This window comes from Nelumbo nucifera, chromosome 3, assembly GCF_055504915.1.
Source record: "Nelumbo nucifera cultivar China Antique chromosome 3, China Antique-T2T, whole genome shotgun sequence".
Taxonomy (NCBI): Eukaryota; Viridiplantae; Streptophyta; class Magnoliopsida; order Proteales; family Nelumbonaceae; genus Nelumbo; species Nelumbo nucifera.
In genome coordinates, this window is record NC_142651.1 from 16479718 (window position 1) to 16504042 (window position 24325).

A 24325-nucleotide genomic window follows, 5' to 3' on the forward strand; every position below is an offset into this window, starting at 1 on the left:
TGGCCATGGGAATATGTGGTATTTTAGTAATTTAAAAATAAAAGTGAGGGCACTTTAGTCATAATAAGGCCCTATTAAATCGTTCTCTTCTCCGCTCTTCCTCCTTCCGGCTCTCTGGTCCTCTCAGCTGCCGCGAAAAATCTTCGGCGACGATGAGTAGGAAAGAGCATACGAGACAATGATAGGGTAATCATGGGGATCATCATCAATCATAGACAAATGATCCGAGCTTCCGATTAGAGAGAGAGAGAGAACAGTACGAATTAACGAAACTAGTTAAACAAGGGAAATGGGGAGATGGAAAGCTTGCCTTACTCTTAAAGACGTAATAACAAGATCTCCATCTGTTTCCCATCTCTCTCCTATGCCCCTCAAAGTGCCTCAAATATTACCCGCTTCGAGAAAAGGAATTCAACGGCTTGGGTTCAGATTTCTATCTTCTGCAATTCCATCCCCAAGCAATTTTTATGACAATGAATTTATTGGTGGGAATCTCGATTTTGGCCAGAAGAAGTACACCCTAGAACCTAAGGAAGAGGAGGAGGTCGGAAACATTCCTGTCAAAGCGTACTTTCTCTCTACCAGGTACCTTTTTTCTTTGTTTCTCGTTTCAGTGTAATATCTGAGTCTTGCTTTTCATGGTGTTTTTTTTTTTTGGTATATGGATTTTCATGGAATTTATTATCAGTTTTTTTTTTCAGTTTTCAGTTGCATTCACGGTTTTACCTGGATTGCCCCTTTTCTTTTATTTTTGCTTCTAGATTGATTTGTGATGTTGTTGTTAATTAGGCCTTTGTGATGATTTGGGGTCTTGCGGGAGTGCCCTTTATATTACTAGATCCTTTTCACAGTGTCTCGGTTATTGTTATGCGAATTTTCTGAAATACTCCTGCGTATAATTCTCCTTTTAGGTGGTGAAGAAGAGATGCCAATTCATTACCTGATGTTGAGTTTGCAGGAAACATCGGGCTTCTGCTTTCCAAAGCTGGCTGGCAAATTCCACCTTGCAACAGTAGTAACCAGTAATGCAAGGAGTACTTTTTATTCAATCAGCAGTAGAGGAGTTTTTAATTTTTTATTGTTGATTTCTGAACTTGAAGCTTCTGAAATAATAATGTTCATCTTGATTTCACAAATCACAATGCCCCTTTGGCCACTTTCAGTACTATTGCATTCAATGCCCTTACTTCTTGCAGACTGTTGTAGTTTCCAATTCAACTTCCTGTCCTCATGCATGTCCTAAAATTCTCTTATTACCATTCAAGAGTCAGTCGTTGCTTCTCTCTCCTACTTTAGGATTTCCCTTGAAGTTACCAGTGTTTCATCCACATATAGGCACTTTAAGGGATACGTTTACTTAGACAGATCAAGTAGTTGGCCACCTATGTAGATGGATCCTTTCTAACAGCAAATAGATTGCAAATTGACATGTATGGACAAGTTCCCGACAATGCACTCTAGAGAGATTCATCTTGGTCAAGTCTGCAATAAACAACAACATGATCTTGTATTCTCAGCCCAATGAAGGGGCTAAATTGTTAATTTGTAATACTTAATGAATTTAAGTCTCTTGCTGGTTGTAGCGGAGACTTGGATCGAATCCTGCCTGCACTAGGGTGGGGGGGGGGGGGACTATCCCCCCCCGTTGTGTAGCCCCATGGGTCCAAAAAAATACTTAATGAATTTAAAAAAGCTCAGTTATAAATTATTTTTATATGCTTCTACAATTGATTTTTCTTTCTTTCAATTAACCATTGCATTACTTTACATAAACTGAAACTAAAATTAAACAAGACCCTTGATTTTGTTTTATTTTTGCTGAATCTGCACGTATTAGTGTATTACACATGTCAGATTCCAAACTTATTACATGCATTTATATTACATGGTTGACCATACTTATTTTATATCATTAAAATATCTATATTTATAGGTGTCTTACTTCTCTCTCTCTCCACACACACACACACACTACATGCTTTTGTACTTTATGATTTGGGGCTTCGTCCCTACTCTCACCCCTCTTTTTCTGTTCTCTTTTTTCCCTCTTTATCATGTGGCTTTCTCAGATTCATGGTTTTGGCAGTATCGATTTGAGGAGCATGCAGGCCGAGAATGCAAGCAATGTTGTTCCTCCTACTTCTCGTTCTTCGAATTACATCGCCCTCAAATATTGCAATTTTCCTCAAAAAGTTACTGTAAGATGGATGTTGTATATGTGTTTTCATGTTTGCACATGTTGATTTTCTTACAAAAATAAAAGAAAATAGTATACTTTTTTTTCTTTTGGTGGTTCTTACTTTTATTATTCCCATTGGAGCACAAAACATGAGAGTGTAGGGACTTGGGACATGGTAAACTCTTGAACAATAATATTAAGGGCAGGGTAGGTTGGTTGAGTTGGTCATAAAGAAGAACTGACATGGGGCTTAAGTAGAACATTATAATAGGAAAAGTTCACCCTGGTGCCCTACAATTCCATGGGAGCCTGATTCTGTCATATTGGAGGAGATGCTATCAACCACTGAAGTAACGGTCATTGGTATATCCTTTAGTAGCTTTTCATTAAGGAATTAACCTCACTCCTATCCTTTATAGTTTTCTACCCCATGTCCTTCCAATGGCTTCATGTATAAGCTCCTCTTATGATCCTTGACTCTGCTTTTTAGGCATCCAAGATAAATTAAGATGCAAAGTTTAGGATCCTCCACAGGTGTGGATTGCCTTTTTTTCTTTTTTCTTTTTTCTTTTTTCAATTTCAACATTTTATAGATTTTTATGGGCCTATTTCCATATACAGTTGTTGTCTCAGTACTTTGATGGTCTAAATTTGCGTTTGTAGACTGTATGTGTATTAGGGGCAATGTCTACTGGGTTTATTGTAGAGTAAAGATACATTGGAGAGTCCCGAATTAGACCAATGGAATTCTTTCTGCTATAATAACAAATAAAATAAAGTGCTTCTGAATTGATCTCATCCTTTATTATTTCAATTTTTTCTTTTTTGTTCAGTAATAACTTACCCCTTCAATAAAATACCTGTTGTATCAATAGATATTTCGATCCATATCTACCTTAAATCCATCTATATGTTCACTTTCATGATTTTCTTTTCTGCATAAAGTGTTCACATTCATGAATTGTAGTTTTGTTTTGGCAAATGGCCTTTTATTATCATATTAATGATTTAACTTCTTATTTTAGGGTGTTGGAATTGAAGAAAAGGAAAGCTATTGCTGCTACATGGTAGTCTTCCAATATGGATCTGCTGTCTTGTTTAACATATCAGATGATGAAGCAGAGAGTTACCTAGAAATTGTTAGAAGGCATGCATCTGGGCTGCTCCCAGAGATGAGAAAGGATGGTAAGTATCTACTGTTTGTCTTTAAGGTCTATTTGCAAATATCAGCTCCATCTCTGCATATTCTATCTATTTCCTCATAAATTATCTTCTCAAGTGAATTCAAAAGCGTGCTTCAGAATTTGCAAATAATGTGAAAGTGCACCATGTGGAATGTGTGCATGTTATTAGGTTGGATTTTTATTTAGACTGTAAAGTAGATATGGATTTGGATATTTCCTCATGGGTACAAAATCTAGTTTTGCATTGTATGTGTGAATACTGGGCAGTATGGATATCAACTCCATCTCTGCATATTCTAGCTGTTATTGGAGAAAGGTCTATTTGCAAATACCAGTTGTATGTAGAACCTGCAGCATTTGTGGGGAACCAGTGTCAAGGATCTCTTTGTACTTAATTCTCTCTTTGATCTTTAGTAAAAATTCCAATTACTGATAAAATTCATTAAACATAAATGTCCTATTCAATAATGAGAAAATATGGATGCTGCTGTGACTAAATCGCAAGTTGTTATGAGAGCATTTAAAATTCCTGCAAACTCATTCAATGAATTTGAAAAAAAAAATGCAAAGGAACTTTATTTGGTCAAAATCTAGTGATAAGAAACCTCTCCATCTAGTTAACTGGAGGAGGATGTGCACCCCTAAAGAGTGGGGTGGGTGTGGGATTAAAAATCTCAAATAGATCAATAGGGCTCTTCTGGCCAAACTTGGGTGGAAGATCCTGACTAATAGAGATAATCTGTGGGTGAAGGTAATTTCAAATAAGTATCTAAAAAATTAATTTATCCTTATGGGATGCTTCCCCAAAAAAGGGGGTTTTGTGGGCCTGGAGGGGGATTCTTTCAATCCATGATCTGATGAAAAGAGGCATGGGGTGCGTCATTGGTGATGGCTGAAAAATTAAATTTGGGTCTGATAACTGGGCAGGAAATGACCCATTGATCAATGAGATTAACCGAGAAAGTGTTGATAATTTGGATATGCCTATTTGCAATGTCATTGACCAAACTGAGTGCGGTGTCTTATAAAACCAGTTCTTATTCCCTCTACCATTCGGGTGACCATCTTATATGGAGATTCACCTCTTCTGGTAAGTTTTTGGTCAGCTCCTTTTATAAAGAGGAGTGCAAGGTTAATGGAGTGAATGGATTGCATGATAAATCTCTGAAAAGTGTGTGAAATCTTAATCTTCCCCCAAACTGAAATTCTTTATGTTCGTAGTTTTAAGTTGGAAGCTCCCTACCAAAGTTCGTCTTCATAACAGAGGGTTAAATATTAATACCGAATGTTGTCATTGTGGTGAGGAGGAAAATTTAGAGCACCTGTTCCTGAAGTGTCCTTTCTCTAAACAGATATGGTGAAGTGTTGGGGTCAAGCTCCCCGACCTGAATGATTCTAACCAGTCATTTTGTTGTTGGTGGGATCAGGACAGGATGGTTATTGATTTAGCCAATCCAGATTGGAAAAAGGATTTCTTTGGTTCATTTGGAAGGTTAGGAATGAAAAGATTTTCAACAATATGAGCCCCTGCCCTCACTCTCTTGTTAGAAGAGCAGCAAGCTATGGGGATGAAATCAACTCTTCTAACTCCACCAGTGCTGATGTAAGTATTTGTAGAAGCTGGGTGCAGGTTATATGGAAATGTCCAACAGAAGGCTCCATCAAAATCAATTTTGATGCCACATGTGACTCGGATGGTGGAGCCCCCATGGTGGATAAAGAATATCATATCAGAATGCTCTCGTCTGTGTAATGTCCTTGAAGCTTGAGTTTCCTTCCATCATGCCCGTAGAGAGGCAAACCAAGTGGCTGATTGGCTTGCGCAAAATGTTTCACATGAACGGCCCTTTAGTTTCAATTGTATTCCAAGAGAGTTAGAGTCTATTTGTATCGCTGATTGTTGGGGTAGAGCTACCCCCCATCTTGTGTAGCTCTGTTGTGCTGCTTCCTTGTTACCCAAAAAAAACAGATTTTGATCAAAAGAGTAGGGGAAAAATCTGCTGTGACTAGTTTTCTCTTTTGCTTGGAACAATGTGATTATGGGAAGCAACTCAATTCTTTGATCAAAAGAGTGGGGGGAAAACAAGATCTCTCATGTTCAGCATAGCCAATCTGGAGAGCAGGTCCAATGATCTTTCATTTTTAGTCTTTAAGATAATAAAAGTTCACAAATGTTAACAACATGAAAATAATGAAATTTGATAGGTGATTAGTTATACATCTCTGAGAGGAATCCTCATTTGTAAATTGTAATGTTTATTTCCTTCTATCTCTACCTACGCTTCCAGTAATATTATGTACTTTTAAATCCAATCATCTAAAATGCAGATCAATCAGCATGCCAGATTTCCATCAAGTGATCTGTGATTCTGTTATTCATGTTATGCTATCATGAGTTCGCATCTAAAATCTATTAGTTTCTGTCAGATAAATTTTTAGTTGACTCATAAACCATTTTTCTATCAGTTTCTAATAATTTTCTCTATATCAACAGATTATGCTGTTAAAGAGAAGCCATTTTTGGCAGAGGATATGCAAGGTGGACCAGACTATATTGTTCTTAAAAATCTAGATACAGATGGGATACGCATTATTGGAAGTGTTCTTGGCCAAAGCATTGCTCTTGATTATTTTGTTTCGCAGGTATTTACCATTGGAAAAACACTAGTTTTGATAGCTTCTTTTCATAAAATGAAGTGATTTACAGCCGCACTGTGGGCCAATGACCTGATGGATTTGAAAATCCATCTTGTTTCGTGACATCCAAAAAAATGTATTATTTTTCTATGGTGCAGTTAAGACAAAACTTGATATTGCTAGATATAGAGCTATTTGAGAAGGTAGTTCAGGGTATGGCATCATTCTGATTGGCAATTGTGTGGTTTCTACTCTTCTTCTTGCGCAGGTTGATGGTATGGTTGAACAATTCACAGATATAAATCGTGGTATGGAGAAGACTGGAAGCTTCACAATGGATAGGAAGAAGCTATTTCAACTTGTAGGAAAGGCAAATTCAAATCTTGCTGATGTGATTCTGAAAGTTGGTCTCTTTGAAAGGTATTTTTTTTTTTTTTGGGGGGGGGGGGGGCGTATTATGAAAGGCATTGTTTTTATGGTTCAATAAATCCTTGTTGAATCTATAGTTCCGTTATATTTTTAATGCAGCTGTATTTTATTTCCTTGTCCTTATTTTTTGGGATTCTATGATAGTTGAATTGGTAATAGACCACCTGTCAACAAAAAATGTAAGAAAAAAATGACGAAATAAAGGAAGAAAGGGGAAAAAGGTTGATTGGCACAGTGAGGATCAACACCATAATTATAATGGGTTGGCTGCTAAACATTTTCTCCCTCCAGACCATGTTTTTTAGCTAATCCGCTTGATATTATTATATTAATGCCCTTCCTGTGCAGAGACAGAATTTTAGCTTTGTAGGGAAGCGCAAAATGTAAGGATATTATAATGATATGGATAATATCCAAGATAATATTTTCTATAAAATATTGGCAGTAGAAGACCTGCTTTGTCATCTTACTGAAAATTCACTACCTCACTGACATGATAGATAGTCTTGGCGGTCAACTATAATAACAAGTTTGTTTAGGATCCACCTCATGTCACATTAAGATTGCCTATTTAATGAGTTGGATGAATTGTTATAATATTTATGTACTCCAGTTCAATTATGACTTTTAAGAACTTTTAAGAACTGAATTCTCTCCATTTCCAATGCATGACTTGTGCTCATAGGGTAGCACAATAAGTAGTAAACTTCTCTTTTCTCGTCATTCAGATCAGAAATTGCTTGGAGAGATGCAAAATATGCTCAAATATTGGAGTACCTTCGAGAGGAGTATGAGGTCTCACAGCGTTTTGGGAACCTCAATTTCAAATTAAAGTTTGTTGAGGTAACTTCTTTCTACTTTTGATATCAATGTTTGGGTCAGTTGACTGCCATCCCTGAGATTACTGAATATTGGGGACTGGATGTTTGTGAAAACCAGCTTGGTTAAAATAAAGAACCTACTTCAGATTGAGAATTTCAACTTTTTGAAGTGGTTAGATTAACATCTTTTCAGGTGACCAATACTTGCATGAAAATAATGATTTGATGTTTGACTGTGCTGTGTTTCATCATCGTCATCATCATCCATGCCTTATCCCAACTATATGGGGTTGGCTGCATGAATCCTGTTTCACCAATCCGTTCTATTTAAAGCCATATCCACCGTGTTTGAAAAAAAATGGTAGGGAAAGGAAGGCAAATCTGTACAGGTTCCCCTACCTTTTCTTTCAAACCAAACACAGCCTTAGCTATTGCTCTACTGTTGCATGCACCTCTAAACCAAGACCTCTGTTATTCATTCAAGTACTTACTGTTATTTTAATAGAATCAAATGTTTCAGTCTCAGAAGATTCTATATGGTTTATATTGAAATTAAGTTTGTATGTAGACTTATCTTTATATTTCTTTTTCTATACCCTTGTACCAAAAGGAGTTTGGTTGGTCTATTTCCTATAACTTATTTTATTTTGCCCTACAAAAATTTTAATTCCCCACCTCTATGCCCTTGGGATGAGCCTAATTTTGTTTCCTACCATGCCTTTCATGACTTTACTTTTTCCACTTGTCCTGATTATTAGGGCAACATGGCAGTTTCTGTTGTCTTATTAGAAGTTTCTTTTTTGCAACTGGGTCTATTTCTAGTAGAGAGGGTCTACTTGCAACTGGGTCAAAAAGTTTAAGGGAGGTTATTATAATTACCAAACTAAAATGGAGATTTCAGCAATTTACCCCCAAAAGAAACAGCATAGACAAACTTAGCCAAAAGAAAGAAAATACAGCTGTTTTGCCTTTTTAATTTTGGGTGGATGTACTGAAGCGTAAAGCCTACTGCTGTTTTAAATTTTGTTCTAGTGGTAAACAACAACCGTTATTCATGTATTAGCCTTTTATTGATACATTATAATGCAAGAAGTGATATTCTGACTGTGTTTGTGTGTTTTGCAGCATAATATCCATTTTCTTCAAGAAGTTCTTCAAAATCGAAGATCGGATCTCCTGGAATGGTGCATCATCGTCTTGTTGAGTATAGAGAATGTAATATCATTATATGAAATTATCCATGATACAACTGTAGTTTCTGTTTGATCATCAACAAAGTGAAAAATGATTTTTTTTTGCACCCAAATAAAGTTATTGTAGCACAGCTTGATTCAAATTCAATTTCTCAGAAGCAGGCAAATTGCCTGATATGTATCAATGCTCCTACAAAAGAATTCCAACTCTAACTCTATTTCACTTGTATGTAAATTGGATTAGTTTTGGTTAAAAAAGAAGTTTGGGAACTTGAACAAATCGTATGCCATTAGCATTAGGTGGACATTTGAATTCAATACATACATTGCCTCAAAGACCGTGGATCTGGTGGTGCTACGTTAGGGTTGGGTTGGGACCTTTAATCAGCTTGGGTGAAAGTGAAACATCTCCATCGCACCCAGACGAGCTGGGCTTTGGCCTTGATCTATGCTGTATTAACCAAACCCAATCGTGCCAATTAACCAGTGAGTCTGTGACTGGGGCCTGGGGTAGAAACCATATTCGGACATATGTAGCCGTTAAGGGTGGGTAAGCCGGTAAGGCACCTCATTAACCAAGTCATTCCCATTCTCCCAACTTGAGACCTGCTGCTCCAGACCTCCAGTGCTCCTTGAGAGTGGGCTGAAGCTTCAATTTGCTGGGGTTGGGCTAGCTGGGCCCGAATGATAGATAGGCCCATTAAAGACGGAGTTGGCCCACCTCTACATTGCATATTGGCATGGGAAAATCCTAGTCCAGATGACCTCTCTCAGATCAGGATCCTGCTGATTTCTGTAATAAAAAAAATGAAATAACACATGCATGCAGCCATGCATATAAAAAGGGCAAATGGCATGTATATATGTGTATATATATATATATATATAAAGCCAAAGGACTCAAAACAGAATAACTGGAAAAGATGGTTTGCTTCCTTTTCCTTTATAAAGGTTGTTGATTTATTCTCCAAAACCGCTTTGTTCAGATTTCAGAAGCCTGTTACTCCTCACTCGTTCAAATTTAGTAAGCAAAAGGAATCATTAATTTCAGTCCAGTCTTACCGTCTTTACCCAGAGACAAAGACTACCAACCACCAACAAATTTCACTAATTAACAGACGCAAGCAAGCAAAAGTTCATCAACATTCAACAGAACTCTTGGATACACACCGGGAAATTCAAAAGAAGAAGAAGAAGAAAATCACTACCACCAGAAGTTGAAGAGAGAGTTGATGATCCAGACCACCACAGCGGTGGCAATGCCGGTTGGCAGTATAATCCGGCGGTTTGACGACGGGGAGCTATTTTTGCTGGGAGAAGGTGCTGGGGTGATCAGTAAGGGGAATTGGTGAACGGGGACAGCCAGTTTCATGCCATGCCAGCAGTATCCTCCACCGCTGAGGAAGTAATAGGTTTTGACCTCCCTGAGATTAAATACGTCCCTTCCAGCTCCACGCGACACATTTGTGATTGGATCTCCATCGTTGCATGTTTCGTAGCTTGTCTTGTTCACCTCCAGCACGTTGAAATAATGCCGATCATATCCGAAATCTGCAATAGTTCAATATTTCAATTCACAACCACATACGTATTTAATCAAAACAATATTATATTAAGCAACAATTCTAAATCCCTAAAACCCTAATTTGGTTTGATATTATGTCAACTTCGGAAGTTCCTGGTGGACTGGACAGGCGATGGACGTACGATATATTAGAACTGATGGTATTAGACTGCTGAGTTAATCATAATTCTGATGATGCCAGTAGGGTTTCGGAGTTTTGAAGTCGGGATCTACTCCTAACTTTGGATGCAGACGTTGGGCAGCTAAAAATTGGTTCAGGTGTACTTTAAAGAAACGAGATCCGCATTCCACAGAACTATCAGACCTGTTTAACTGTAGAAATGGCGGAGAACGTGAATAAAGTAAAAAAAAAAAAAAAAAAAAAAAAAAAAAAAAAAAGATAGTGTGATAGTGGGCAACGTAATCCGGTTGAAAAACAGACAAAAAGAAAAAGAGAAGAACATTCGAGAGTTGAGATATGAAGATTTTACCTTCATATCTTCATATGAAGGTATGAAGATTTTACCTTCAACTCTAACAGAGAAAACATTTGAGAAGATCAGTACTTAATTTGATTAAGAAGTTAAAACCTCCAAACTTTGAAATGCGTGGATAGGGTCTCAGCCGACACTTCAAAGTAGAAATATAAAAAAAGAATAACAAGAAGGAAAAAATGGAAATCTCCTTATTTGGAAGACAGAGAAGAAAATCAACTAAAAGTGAAGCTGTTCCATGGGAGTCGTCTGTTCCACAGACTAACAAATTGAAGAAATCCAGGGGAGAAATGGAGAACACGTTTGGGAAACATACGAAAGCCAGAAATAGCTGAGAAATATGGTGAGTTCGATCGAGTTCTGTATGATTGAAAGGCCGGGCTTAAAACCATCATTAAAGCTTTCTACTTTTAAAATGAAGTTAAAAAAGTAAAGAGAAAAAAAAACCATAAAACAGGAGAGATGGAAAACTAGGGTTTTATTTTTTTCTTTCTTTATAATCTATAACTTGAGAAAGAGAGAATACACAGAAAAGAAAGGTTGTGTATCTGCTGCGTGTGTTTGTGGTAGGAGAGAGAGAGAGAGAGAGAGTTACAGAGCCATAGGCCAACGTAGAAGTATTGATGACCAGCCCATTCGGTGTAGTTGACGTCTGGATTCCACCCATTTGCTGACCCTCCAACACGAAGCAAATCCCCTGAAACGCTTCTGCCGCACGATAACACCAACAGCATCGTCCATTTCATTACAGGTACTCTCCTCACCACCTCCATTACTGCAACTCTCTCTCTCTCTCTCCCTCTCTCCCTCTCTCCTCTGGCTGGGGGTTGGGCTTTATATTACAACTACGACATGAGCCCATGTGTAAACTTCTTCGTCTTCATGAAAGGGTACCGGCACTTTATAAAATATTACGAATATGCCACTACTTAAACGTGTAACGAGATGTGTTGCACCAAATAAATAAAAAAAAAAAAAAAGGAAAAGAAACAGTTGTACGCAGTGAGAGTATCACGAATCATATAAAGTGGAAAGATTTATTGTCTTCAAATTTAAAAACCTGTCTTGAATGGTAAGACAGTTGTGGTTAGGATTTTGGAAGCATGAAATCGACATCCACTTACTAGAACAAAACGGTTTTTGTTTCATACATGGTTTTAGAACCGTCGTTGACCCGGACGGTCGGACCGTTTGGCCCAAGAATCGTTCAGGCAACTGGTTCTGTTTTACTCCAAATTCAATTTTTGGTTAAAAACCGTTGAAAAAGTCAACGATCCGTTGATCTTGGCGATCGAATTGTTGACCCGTTGATTCATTCAGTAGTTCTTGGCCTTTTTATTTTTAATTATTTTTATTATTTTTTAATTTTTTTGTCAGAATAGGCCGTCCGTTCGAACCAGATGGTCAAACTGTCAACCCAGAAACCAGTGGCCAGAATGATTCCATTTTCTGCTCGTTTTTTAAAACGTTGGTTTCATAGGGGTGGATTTGAGTTGAGTCAAGTTGAATATTTGGCTATTAAGCTCTCGTTGAAATTGTGTTAGGTTCAAGCTCTAAGGGTGAGCAAAAAAAAACCGAACCAATCGAATAAAACGACCAAAACCAAATCTATTGGTTTGATTTTGGTTCAATGTTCTAAAAAAAACCAACAGTTTCGGTTAATTATTTAAAAAACCGACAGTTAACCAACCAGTCGATATATATACGATAATATATATTATATTATATTATATATTTTTTATTTTTATTTTTTAAAATCAAATAAAAAAGTAAAAACTCGCAACAGTTCCCCCTTTCCCCTTCTTTGTCTCTTCGAAACCTAAACCTAATACCCTTTCAGTTTCAGCCTTTCTCTGTTTCTCACTCTCTCAGTCTCTCTTCGAGTCTTTGTATTTCCCAATCCCAAGTGGTCAGTTCGGCAGCCGGCACCACAGTTCCCCTTGCTTTCCTTCGGTATCGGTCGTCTTTCTATCGACGGCCTCTCTGGCTCTCCCCTAGTGTCTCTGTCTCTATATCTCTCTTCTCTATGAGTGAGTGAGTTTGTGTCTTTGTCTCTCTCTTCTCGCCTGTCATCTTCGCCGCACGACCAGTCAACCACCAAGCGGCAACGCCGGTTGTTGACAAGCAAGCACCAACATGGAAACATCTTGTCTTTGTCTCTCTCTTCTCTCTCTCTCTCTCTCTCTCATCCCTCCTCTTTGTGGCTCCGCCAGGCACCACCTCTCAGGCTCTCACTTCAAGTGACAACCAATAGAAACCATCGGCACCAACCAGTCCGGCACTGGCAAATCACCACCTCTCAAGTGCCACCTCTTTTAGGTATTTTTTATTTTAAGTGCATAAAAAAACCAAAAAACCAAACTGCATTTAACCGGTTGCATCGGTTCAAATATTTAAAAAACTGATCAAGTTGGTTTGGTTTGAAAAAAATACCCCAACTGAACCATGAGCACCCCTATTGAGCTCGATTCAAGCTAGGGACTTGAGCTCGAACTCGGTTCAGTTCAAACCTTGCAATTTCGAGCTCGATTGGGCTCGAGCTCGACTATAAGCCAAGTTTTTTTCTAAAAAATAAAAATATTTTTTATTTTACATACAAAAAATAAGAATTATAAAAATTATTTATCATTATACATAAAATTAAAAAATATTATATGTAAAATATTATTATATATAATAAAAATTATTTATTATATATATATAATTAAAAAATGATGTATATGCATGTATGTATGTAATAAAAAATTATTTATTATGCTAGGATCGATTAGGCTTGCGAGCCTCACGAGTCGAGCTTCATTAGGCTCAAACTCGACTTGATTAACAAACGAGTCTATATATCAGGCTTGAACTCGACTCAAAGCTCGATTTAAACCGAGCCAAGCCAAACTTGAATAAGTTATGAAAAGCTTGACTTGTGGCCACCTCTAAGTTTCACCAAACCTCGAACCTGACCGCCCTGGCACATCTCACCATAAAGTACTTGTTCCAAAATATAAAGTTCCACCATTAGGTTGGTTTAGAAGCTTGATTTCATAATACAAGTTCACAACTTAGGGTGATCATATTTAAGTAAAATGCCAAAGAGTTACCACATGGTTATCATCAGTAGGGTTTTTTATTTAATTTAGGAGACCAAATTAGGTTTTTATTTGTAATTAATCAAACGCATCTTTATCTACGAAAATGGGAATCATATTAATGAAAAACAGATACGTTTCGTGATTAAAGAATAGGAGACAATTTTTTAATTTGATGAGTTAGGAACAACATGATTTTTGGAGCAAGAGTGGGATTTAATTTGTTTAGCCTCTTTGAGAAGAAGGGTAGCCACATGTTTGTAGGAGAACTATTTTTATTTGAGAACTTTTAGTATATGCACTAGCAACAGAGCCTGTGCATTTACACAGGTGTGCAATATGAGTAATTAAAGAAAAACAAAACGAAATATCAGATAAATATATAAGAGGATAGGTTTCTGGGGTGAGCGAGAAAATAGGAGAGATGGGAGAGAGAATTTTTGGGAAAGGAAAATCATTTGGGATTGAGGAAAAAAATAAGTAGAAGTTGTATAAATAGGAAGCAAGTTATGAGGAGAGGGGTGGACTACTGTAGTACATTGATCATGTGGTAGGAAAAATATGAAGAAAAAGAGAGGGAACATCTCACATGTGAATTGAATTTTGCAATTGTTTAGAGAGAGAGATAGAGAACAAACAAAGAGAGAGGGTTTTTATGAGCAAAGTGATTGTCACCAAGGTGCACCATTTTGTGGAGGGTTTACAAGTTCCTAGGCAAAAGGAAGCGATGACACTCTAGAGCATTAATAGGCCATAGTGTGAGGGGTCTTGCTGTGGACAAGTAAATTTGGACCACATTGTGGCCCACACCCAAGGACTTTTAACAGGTCTAGTTCAACTCAACCCATATCAACCAACTGAGGGCTGGTCCGTTGGTGTGTTAATTAGTTTGTTTACATTTTAAAATATTATACATCTGCCGTGGAAATCAGAATTCTGCAATGGGCCTATTCATAAAAATTTTATGGTTTTACCCAATAAATAATAACCTACGTATGGTTTGGGCTCAATGTTTCTCCAAAAGTAGTTCAAACTTCAAAGGCATGGTCAACACCCAAAATAAAGATCAAACAAACTTAACCTAACCTTTTCCAACAAAATAATAAATAATAAACCTGACCTAACCTTAGTCCACTAAAACCATGTACTCAAGGCCCAGTTTGTTTGCTCATTTGCACCGGTGTAAATGCATGGAAATGTAAGTAGGCTGAGTAAAAATTCTGATGTGCTTTTGCTTCATATTTGATTTAATTTATCTTATTTGTTTGTGAGAAAAAAATAGAAAGTAAAATAATGTAGTCTTCACTTTACACAAAATAATGCAGTCCCCACTTTATATAGGGAGAATTATTAAAGGAATAAATTGGTGCAATTTTTTGCATCAGTTTTTAGGATGCAAAATTTGCACTGCTAGCAGGTGCAAATAAAATAACAAATATAAATTTTTTATCAGCTAAGAGTGCAAATCATAGTTACAAATAAACATGTATAAAACTGAACCAGGTGCAAAAACTTGTTTTCAGTTCTAATTTACATTACAAAATATAAACAAAACGGAGTCCAAGAAAAAAACGAAATTCCTAATCTCAATAACAAATCTAAAATCACAAATGCATGCAAATGTGCAATTGGCTCCAAACAAAAACTCAAAACCATAGGCAATACGACCACACAGTAGCTAAAATTTTTCTTTAACAATATTTGATTCTTCATTAGCAGAAAAAACAAATCAAATAAATTTTTTTCTTGAAGTAAGCTACATGTTACCGCCACCGCCACCGCCACCACCACCACCACCAGAACTCAATAAAGAAAGGTCCATAACAGTGCAACAAAGGCAAGCACGGCCGGCGTAACAATCTGGGTAGTATAGTTGGGCGGAGGAGATGCATTAATCTTGTTGTTCGCCGGAAAAGACGGTGGTGGGGGTGGCAAATTCTCGACCTGGACGGCGAGTTTCATGCCTCTGTAGCAGAAACCTTTGCCACTGATGAAGTAATACATCATAGTGACGTTGAGTGGAACTACATCCCTCCCCGCACCGGTTGTCCAGTTGTGGGTAGGATCATTCTCATTGCACGTCTCATAATTTGTCTTGTTCACTTCCAACACGTTCATCTGATTCCTATCGTACACAAAATCTGCAGCACATAGCAGAGAACTCAGAAGAGGAGAGACAAGCTCAACACAAAAACAGCAACTTAGTCGTCGTCTGAGTCAAAACGCTATCTGGTTGGCGCTTCTCGCGACTCGGTGAGTTACAAAACCCGAGTTCCCTGCCCTGGTGAGTGATCTAGTGTGAGACCCCGACCCCTCTACGTAACCATTTTCGTTGAAAGGACACACGCCATCGATCTTCCTCGTCAAGAGACCGATTCTCTCTCTCTCTCTCTCTCTCTCTCTTATTTTCCGTATATTTTTCCGGTACTTATCGAAATGATTCGTGCAAAGCATAAGAAGTCAAAAGGACAGCTATTTAGAGGCGAAACAATAAATAAACAATTCGATTGGTCATAGAAGATCTGAGCTAGAAGGGATTGAAATGTAAGTAATTAATTCATTAACTGAAAACTCAGAGACTGAGCAAGAAGTGACGATCCGGCGTCATCGAAACGCAACCGGCCATTTGAACGCAACGAATTTTCCTTAACAGATGTGAAAGAAATTGTCTGTTGTTAACTCAAATGCAAGTATGCAACCGGCTTCATTATCTGAAATCGAAGAACTCGACTGAGTGATTCAAATGCAAGCAGCTTTACGATCTTATTTTCGGTCATGCCCACACAAAAATTAAGGAAAAGAATTTACTCAGGAAAACATTAAAGAAGATAAAAACGCAGAAAAATTGAACTAGCAGAGAAGATGTAAGGTCTGAAGGTTGTGAATGGAAAACTGAAATAATCCCTGCTTCAAGTCAAAATACAATAAAAAAGATTCAGCAGAAGAAATCAATGCAATCCATTAGATCCGGCAATGGGCACTTGATTTTAGTTTTACAGAAGTGGAGGAAGATTATTCGTCAGAACAATTAATATTTATAAACTCAGAAGTATAACCAAAGAATTATGAACAGCCATGGAAGAAAAAGGCAGAGCTTAGAACTTGGATAAGATGGCAAAATACGCATATCTGTGTTACATCACATAAATTTTAGAACAAGGCCAAATGTTTGTATCGGAGAAAGAGAGCTTACAGAGCCAGTCACCCAGGTAGAAATGTTTGCCTTTAGCCCACTCAGTGTAGTTGACATTGCTAGTCCAGCCCGTGTTTCCTCCAACGATGACTCTGGTGGCAGAGACTCCGGATAGCATGAAAAGGATGATACATATTAGCACTAGAAGTAGCGTCGACCACGCAATGTTTTGTCTCTGCACCTCCATCTCTCCACAACCCTTTCTGGCCTCTCTCTCTCTCTCTCTCTCTATCTCTCCCGGTTACAGTTTCATCTTATATTTATCAAGAAGCTTGAAGCTTGAATTTCAATCTACCTTTCCAGTTTCCAAAACTAAAACCAAGAAGAAAAGTTATCTTATTTTAATTAATAAAAAGGATTAGCAGCAATTAATTTAAGGGAATATTCTGTAATTTGAGTTTAACGACATTTTGGTTCCAAAACTTTAAAATGCTATAATTCAGTATCTGAAATTTCAAAAGGTATCAATCCACTATCCACTGTTAATCAGCCATTAAGTAGCATTTGAAAAAGATACAAATGTCCTCGGCTGTCATCTAATTTTCTTAATCAATCATCCAAACATTGATAAAAATTTAATAATCTCAAATCTTTACTTCTATTTCAAAAAAGTTGGGGTCACCAGAATAGCCACTAAGACATGACCCCAACCTTCTTGAATAGAAGAGGCAAGGATTTGAAACTGTTAATTTTTTGTCAACATTTAGATGGTTGACAAAGAAAATTAGATGACACTTGAAGGATATTTGTGTCTTTTTCAAATGCTATTTAAAAATTTATTAACAGCTAATTAATCAACTGTTGCATTTTAAAGTTTGGAGACCAAAGGGACAATAGGCCCAAAGTACAGAATACTAATCGGGAATTTTCCCTTAATTCAATACTAACATTGTATGGTTTACGCTTCCTGTTTGGCAAGGCCCAAGGTACCGATTCATCAACATCCATTCAATTCCTCTGCAGGAGCTAAAGAATTGCTGGGCCAATCATGAGACACCATGACTGCAAATCCTTGGTGCTCAATTGGCTTCAGTCTCATACAACTCTAATGTCTAATCTGAATGACTGAATCTGATGACTAGGTGTTACAACTTACAAAAATAATTTAAACTAGAAAAAAAAAAGTAAAAAACCATTAATACTTTTTCACATCAATGGGGAAAAGGTTGGAGTTACAGTCACCCCAATCTGTAGCAAAACCGACTAACTGCTATTTGGGGGAAGTGAAAACATCCAGTACCTTTGAATTTGTTCCTTTAACATTTAAGCGTGTATTAACCATCGTCATCATCACCTAAGCCGCGTTCCAATTATATGGGATCAGCTACATGAACGATAAATCCTATTTCTTCATGTCGTCTATCATCAAATAATGCATGCTTGAATCATTTATTACTACTTCCACCCAAGTACTTTTGGGGCTGCCTCTAGCTCTTCTAACCCCCTTCTTATACTAGAAAATTTCTACCAAGTGATCTTCTATTGCATGTGACCAAATCATCTCAGTCTACTTCTCTCATTTAAATGTATTAACCATTTCAGCTAATCCAATTTTATAGACTTAATGCGCTTAAGGGTCTCAGTGTTGCATTTGAAGGAGTAATGCAGGAATACCAAAGGTCATAACCAATGCGACTTTCTCTTCAATGTTGCATTCAAATGCGTTTAAATGAAATGCTTATAATCTACTCAAAAGAACACCATGAGTACAGTCAGCAATGTGCCTAGCAAAATGAAAGTCTCCTTCTCTATAGACTATAGAGATGGATTCACTAATGAATAAGGTCATTTATAATCACATTACAGTGCACCAATGTGTTAAGAAACAACAAATTTCAGCCAAGAAGACAACGATAAATTTGACAGTATGGACGTTTATTATTCTATACTCAGAATTCCTCTACCTTGACAGAATCACGAACCATCTCATATGCATCCTTTGGCCTTGACTTCTTCACACCAGCCGTGAACCAAACCTTGTCAGATTTGTAGCTTTCAACAGTCACGCTGGTGACTTTAACCCACACCAGGACCTTTGTCTTCATTCCTTCTATCCCGGTGAGCTTTCCTCTCATCAATGTCCCTTTCACTCTAGTGGCATACCTCACTACAGAAGAGTCCTTGAAGATCACCTCACAGACAGAAGGCATGTAAACAATCAACTTGGCCTTTGTTGCATCAAATTCATAGCAAATTATGTTTTGGGGAAAGAGGCCTGATGGTAGATTGTACTCTCGGAGAAGATCCGGCAGGGCTTTCAGTGGCTTGCCTGTAGAAAGAAATAGATGGGTAAGTTTTCTTTACATTCACCGCATAAAAGTTAATGTCGCATAAACAACATAGTTTGCTAAGGAATATATTTAAGCTTCAATCGCCATGGCAAGCGACCCCCTTCCAACTAAAGATATAGCTTTAAGGGGGCATTCTTTTTTTGGACTTTGAGAGGAGGGAAAGTTGGTCAATGGGATTTTGGTTCCCATTGACCAAGAATCCCATGTTCATTTTTCAGATTAATTTGGGGACAGGGGAAAGTTTATTTTCCTGGGTATAACCCATCTCCTAGGTGGGTAAATAACTTTCCCACCTAGGAAGAAAGTTGTTAACACTTTAATGAGACAAAAATGCCCCTTTTAATAATGGATTTTTATGACTAAAATGGCCATTATCTTATTTACCTGAGAAATAAAAGAACATGGGTAAATGCACTTACCCGGGTAAGTGTTTCCTAGGAAAAACTTACCCAGGTAATTGCATTTACCCGGGTAAATAACTTACCGAAAAGCGAACGGGGCCTAAGTGTCAAGAGAATCATACAAGGAGGCATAACAAGAATATTAGTTTGGCTATATATTTATGGAAACAGTTTACAACTTCAGTTAAAGTACTGTTGCATCATTTTAACTTAAAAAAATTCACTTAAACCAAGAAGAAGATCATTGAGGTAAAAGAAGATCCACACCTTTTAGCTTGTTGAAGATCCATTTAGCCTTCTCTTCAACAGTATTTGAGAAAGTCTGCAATTGCAAGTAACAATTTCAGTGCGAAAAATGAAACTTATAGCAACAGCTGCATATAGAATTACATGCCAAGTGCATATTATTATTCTATTTTTTTTTTGATCAATACATATTATTATTCTATCACCAGATACAAATAGAAATGTGAAGCTAATCAAAGGTCTCAGACGAGCTATCCACAAGAGTAATTAAATCCTTGTCTGTTCTAATTAAACTGACTACTTAACCATGATTGCATCAATTCTAATGAAATTACCACTCTCCCAGACAATAGCTACACTATCATGATGGAAATAGAAATACACTTCAAACATTCTACCAAAACCATAACGAATAAGCATGCTATCAAAAATTTCTGCAGCTTACCAAATTGTGGAGCATGTACACAATAAAACATCATCAAATAAGAGAATTTTTGCCAACCACACATATTGAAATACCTCCTAAGGTTACAATTGTAGAAATTTAGTCCAAGTAAAAGGTCAATAAAGCTATGAGATACAAAGGCTCCTACTTTTTCCTCATCAGTAACAATGATCAAAAGAGCTTTAATTGATGAGAAAAAGAAGTAAGAATCCTAAAAGGTTGTCCTGCAGCTGCAGGAGACAAGTACACAGCAACACCCAACTTAGCTTGACTCAAACCAGAGGCAATCCAGCTCATGTTAACCTCAATTTCAAAGCAAGAGTTCTATCTACTTTACGTGTACCATTAGGGGCATGAAGGTTGGATCTTGTGTCAGGCCCTTCAAAAATCAAAACATATGTTGAGAACATTAGGAAATGTTAAAGATGTGTAGACCTTAGAAACATTAAGGAAAATACAGTCCTGAAAAGCACTCACTTCATATGGTCCTGTAAACAACCATTTCAAAAGGGAACCTTTCCATAAAGCATTGGGATTCCCTGCAAGCAAAAACTCTGCACACACTCTGAAAGCATGGGAACCCAGTCACATTGGGAACATCTCCCCATGAATTTAACATACATGTACCAGAGAGTTTTTCTACACCTCCCATAACCAGCTAAAGCAAATTTACAAGCCTTACCCCTATCCTGGATGATGCCCCTCCAAGAAGGTGTCATCCCTGTCAAGACTTGGATACTAATTATTATTTTTTTTTTTGAGGTTGAAAAAATTTTTTCTATAAAAAAAAAATACATGTACCGGATAAATTCCCACTGTGCAGCTGGATGCTATGTGAGCAGAGTTTTTACTTGCAGGACATCCAGGCTCTTCGATAAATGACATAAGATTTTCTCTTTTATATGTAGTGATATTATTTCTTGAAACATTATGAACATGTGCCATTTTCTTGCAGGACAATGTCCATCATAGTTGTCAAGGCAACGCCTAGGCGACAAGGCGCCCTTTGAGGCTCGCCTCGCTCAATTGGCTAACAGTTTTCTACTTCCTACTATAAAATACTTTTTTTATTCATTCTTTTTTGAGATCATAATTATAAAATAAACACTATTAAACTAAAATAATCATTTTGTGTGTTTATATACTAATTTCTTTTTATTATTTTCTTATTTATTAGGGTTTAATCAACAAAAACATTGCTAAATGTTGTATTGAACCCTCAAAGACTTAAAAACCTGAACCAATAAGTAAGGAAGAACTACTACCAATACTTTTTATTTTCTTCTTTTCCTATAACAAAAATAAGGGTTCAGCCCCTATATTTTTTGAATTTTATTTTCTTTCTTCCTTTTCTTCTCATGAATGTGTTGATTTTCTATACTTTAATATGAAATTTATACTTTTCTTATGAAAACCATGAATATTTATTAAAGAAATATGATTATGGTACCTAGGGAACTACCCTAGGATCTATTTTTTAACATAAAAAAATTCATCGCCTAGGCGACTAGGTGCCCCTCAGTCACATAGCCTCGCCTTGGCGCCTTGAAAACTGTGATGTCCATGTAGTGGCAACATTATCAAATATTGAGTTTAATTTTGATTTTCACTCGTTGAGCAGTGGTCAATTGACATTGGCTATCAGATATGATCCTATTGTGGGATGGAGAGTGGAATTTTGGGAAGACATTTGGTGGGTGAGTTGCCTTTGTGCCTCTTATACCTGTGTTTTTGCTTGTCTATTCATAAAAGTAATATCCTTTTTTTGTTTTGGATTGGTATAAAAATAAACCCATTTCAAAGTTGATTTGGCAACTACAATTATACAAGTATCTCCTAGGACTTGGGGCTTGGAAGAGAGTTAAGGGATTCCAAAACTGAGGAAGTTAAGAATATCTTGAAAATTTTAAAAGAGCATTTTTTTTTTTGTGCAACAGGGTTATATAACAGGATTGATGTTGTTGACTTAACAGGACAGACAATAGGAGACGGATAAAACCAAATGATCATAAACTTGCTGTTGTTAGAATAGGAAATATGTCGATGCCCATGGTACTTGGTGAGGGAAGGCCCCTGAATTGCTTTTTCAAGAGGATCCCCAAAGCAGCATACAGTATGGAAGACTCTACCTCTAGCAAAATCAGCTTCCAAGGGATCTTCTATTATGGGGTAAATCAGGGCCATGGGGAGAGTTGCAATTAGTTGACATAGTATGAAAAAGGAGGGTCGGTTAAATATTGCTCGTACTCAACTATCCACATTTATGGATAGTGGGGAGGTACTTTGTCCACCAACAAAATATTATTCGCTGCTACTTATAAGAAAATGGCAAACTGGCATTGGCAACATATTCAGGGAAAGTGAAGACAATATGCTGCCTGTCTTCTCTGGACAATGGGGAAAGATTCTTCCAGACTGAGTTATTGGTGGCTGTCCATGGGCTTAGGCTATATCCGTCCATTTGTTTGGCAGGGTGGTGGTGGAAAGATATCCAAATTTGCTTGTTAGGTAGTTGAGATCATTGAAAAGGGACGGTAGGAGATACCTATCCAAAAATAAGGGACACTGGTATATTTCTCACTTTATAAGGAGTTGGCTTCCAGGACAAATGTCCTATTTTATTGAGTACCTAAATTGGCCTTTCGGATAGGAGGATTCGTATCAGAAGGTAATTGTTCATGGTTGTAAAAAAATAAAATAAAAAACTTATATTGGCCAAAATATATATGAAGTATGCATCTTTTCAGCTTCATAGAAACTCCACTGTGTTTTTTGCACTAGTAAACCATTTAATAAGTAACAGCAAAGAAATTCTAAGAGAGAGACATTTGAAGACCTTATGCTTTCATTTCTGCAGAATCTTTTTTTTCAAATTTTAAACATCAATAGCCCCAGTTTGGCCCATCTGAGATGGTGCCCAGGTCATTGTTTAATATCATCACATTCCATCACTCATACTTTTATGCTCTTTTTTTTTTCTATTAATTTTGAAAGACAGCAAACAGGTTCATTTCTCAGAATGCCCCGTTAATTCTAACTTTTTTAGCTCAAAAAAAAAAGATAGAACTGCTGAAGATCCTCAACTCAAATTCGCAAATCAAATATAATTCCACTAAAAAATGAAATGTAGAAACTACAATGATAAAAGAGACAGATGAAATTACCGAAAGAAAAAACAGCTATGAGATCTATGTGATATGCATTTCATTTCGATCCAAAATTTCACTAGTCTATTTAATTGGCCAGTATAAAACTAAACAGGTACTCATCCAAAGAGGCTATGTCCATCAGAAAAGCATGTTACCAGTAGGAAAAGTCAGAACATTTAGCGTTTTACATTTCCTCGTCTTTCACTTTTTGTCCTCTCCCCTGTCTCAGAGAAGTAATGATACCCCACTAATTCATTTTTTGGAGGACCAGCGCAAACTTAAAACAAAATTATCAATTAAAATCATGAACAAATAAGCACCTTTAACGAAACAGAACTGAAAAGGAGGCGAATTAAACAGCCACGGAATAGGAACAAGGTCCTCTAACTATCCTTCTTTTTTCTCTTTTCATTTCCTTATCTTACCGTTTTTATCGAAACCCATCTCTCATTTTATTCTGGTTTCGGGAAACAAAACAAACAAATCTCCATCCACTAACAATATTGAAAGACCACATTGAGAACTAAGTGAATATCATCAATTGTGTTGCCTTCAAACAAGCAGCATTGGACAAACAGAGTCCAAAAAACAGCATATATTTGCGTACATTGACAAAGAGCTGATAAGAATAAATGAGAATCAGGCATGGGCGAGAGAGGGAGGGCAAAAGAAAAACATTACTACTCACAGTGAGGTCTTCACCGATGTTGGAGATCTCCTCCTTGGCTTTCCTGGAAATCCAAAAGGTCCCAGCTTTTAAGCTCCCAACTTTTGTCAGGGCTTTCTCCATTCCTGTCTCCTCCCTTCCCTTCTCACTGCAGTGAGAAACAGGACCTCTGTTCAACCCGCGGCGCTCTTAGCGCCCTCTGGCTCTCTCTCTCTCTCTAAAATGTAGCACTAATCTCAGAGACAGACATGCCACAGAAAAATAAAAAATGCAAAAAAAAAAAAAAAAAAGAAAAGAAACGGCAGAAATGGAAAGAAGAAAGGAAAAGCGATTGTTCACTGTCCAGCCGATA

At 37.2% G+C, this 24325-nt stretch overlaps 4 protein-coding genes across 4 annotated transcripts; 1 reads left to right on the forward strand and 3 right to left on the reverse strand.

The window, feature by feature from the left end:
- Positions 1-106: 106 nt before the first annotated feature.
- Positions 107-8626, forward strand: RRG (sporulation protein (DUF155)). Its single transcript, XM_010260449.3, has 7 exons — positions 107-585; positions 2087-2198; positions 3205-3364; positions 5858-6006; positions 6269-6420; positions 7158-7272; positions 8376-8626. The coding sequence occupies exons 1-7, from the start codon at positions 290-292 to the stop codon at positions 8514-8516; spliced, it is 1125 nt and encodes a 374-aa protein (XP_010258751.1). The 5' UTR covers positions 107-289; the 3' UTR covers positions 8517-8626.
- Positions 8627-9481: 855 nt separating this feature from the next.
- LOC104598439 (early nodulin-like protein 20) lies at positions 9482-11327 on the reverse strand. Its single transcript, XM_010260503.3, has 2 exons — positions 11097-11327; positions 9482-9994 (listed from the first exon to the last, which is right to left on the reverse strand). The coding sequence occupies exons 1-2, from the start codon at positions 11272-11274 to the stop codon at positions 9648-9650; spliced, it is 525 nt and encodes a 174-aa protein (XP_010258805.1). The 5' UTR covers positions 11275-11327; the 3' UTR covers positions 9482-9647.
- Positions 11328-15193: 3866 nt separating this feature from the next.
- LOC104598447 (early nodulin-like protein 17) lies at positions 15194-17387 on the reverse strand. The gene is made up of 2 exons (XM_010260515.3): positions 16775-17387; positions 15194-15722 (listed from the first exon to the last, which is right to left on the reverse strand). Exons 1-2 carry the CDS (start codon positions 16959-16961, stop codon positions 15385-15387), a joined length of 525 nt encoding a protein of 174 aa, XP_010258817.1. The 5' UTR covers positions 16962-17387; the 3' UTR covers positions 15194-15384.
- Positions 17388-18495: 1108 nt separating this feature from the next.
- LOC104598453 (DUF538 family protein (Protein of unknown function, DUF538)) lies at positions 18496-24325 on the reverse strand. Its single transcript, XM_010260528.3, has 3 exons — positions 23995-24325; positions 19734-19788; positions 18496-19043 (listed from the first exon to the last, which is right to left on the reverse strand). The coding sequence occupies exons 1-3, from the start codon at positions 24094-24096 to the stop codon at positions 18664-18666; spliced, it is 537 nt and encodes a 178-aa protein (XP_010258830.1). The 5' UTR covers positions 24097-24325; the 3' UTR covers positions 18496-18663.

Excerpts from the sequence above, each read along its gene's own strand:
- LOC104598453 (XM_010260528.3), bottom strand. The coding sequence starts at position 24,096 with ATGGAGAAAGCCCTGACAAAAGTTGGGAGCTTAAAAGCTGGGACCTTT. Across the intron at positions 19,789-23,994 it reads ACATCGGTGAAGACCTCACT|ACTTTCTCAAATACTGTTGA; the intron begins GTGAGTAGTAAT and ends TTGCAATTGCAG. Across the intron at positions 19,044-19,733 it reads GATCTTCAACAAGCTAAAAG|GCAAGCCACTGAAAGCCCTG; the intron begins GTGTGGATCTTC and ends TTCTTTCTACAG.
- LOC104598439 (XM_010260503.3), bottom strand. The coding sequence starts at position 11,274 with ATGGAGGTGGTGAGGAGAGTACCTGTAATGAAATGGACGATGCTGTTG. Across the intron at positions 9,995-11,096 it reads CTACGTTGGCCTATGGCTCT|ATTTCGGATATGATCGGCAT; the intron begins GTAACTCTCTCT and ends GAACTATTGCAG.
- LOC104598447 (XM_010260515.3), bottom strand. The coding sequence starts at position 16,961 with ATGGAGGTGCAGAGACAAAACATTGCGTGGTCGACGCTACTTCTAGTG. Across the intron at positions 15,723-16,774 it reads CTACCTGGGTGACTGGCTCT|ATTTTGTGTACGATAGGAAT; the intron begins GTAAGCTCTCTT and ends TATGTGCTGCAG.
- RRG (XM_010260449.3), top strand. The coding sequence starts at position 290 with ATGGGGAGATGGAAAGCTTGCCTTACTCTTAAAGACGTAATAACAAGA. Across the intron at positions 586-2,086 it reads GCGTACTTTCTCTCTACCAG|TATCGATTTGAGGAGCATGC; the intron begins GTACCTTTTTTC and ends TGGTTTTGGCAG. Across the intron at positions 2,199-3,204 it reads ATTTTCCTCAAAAAGTTACT|GGTGTTGGAATTGAAGAAAA; the intron begins GTAAGATGGATG and ends TTCTTATTTTAG.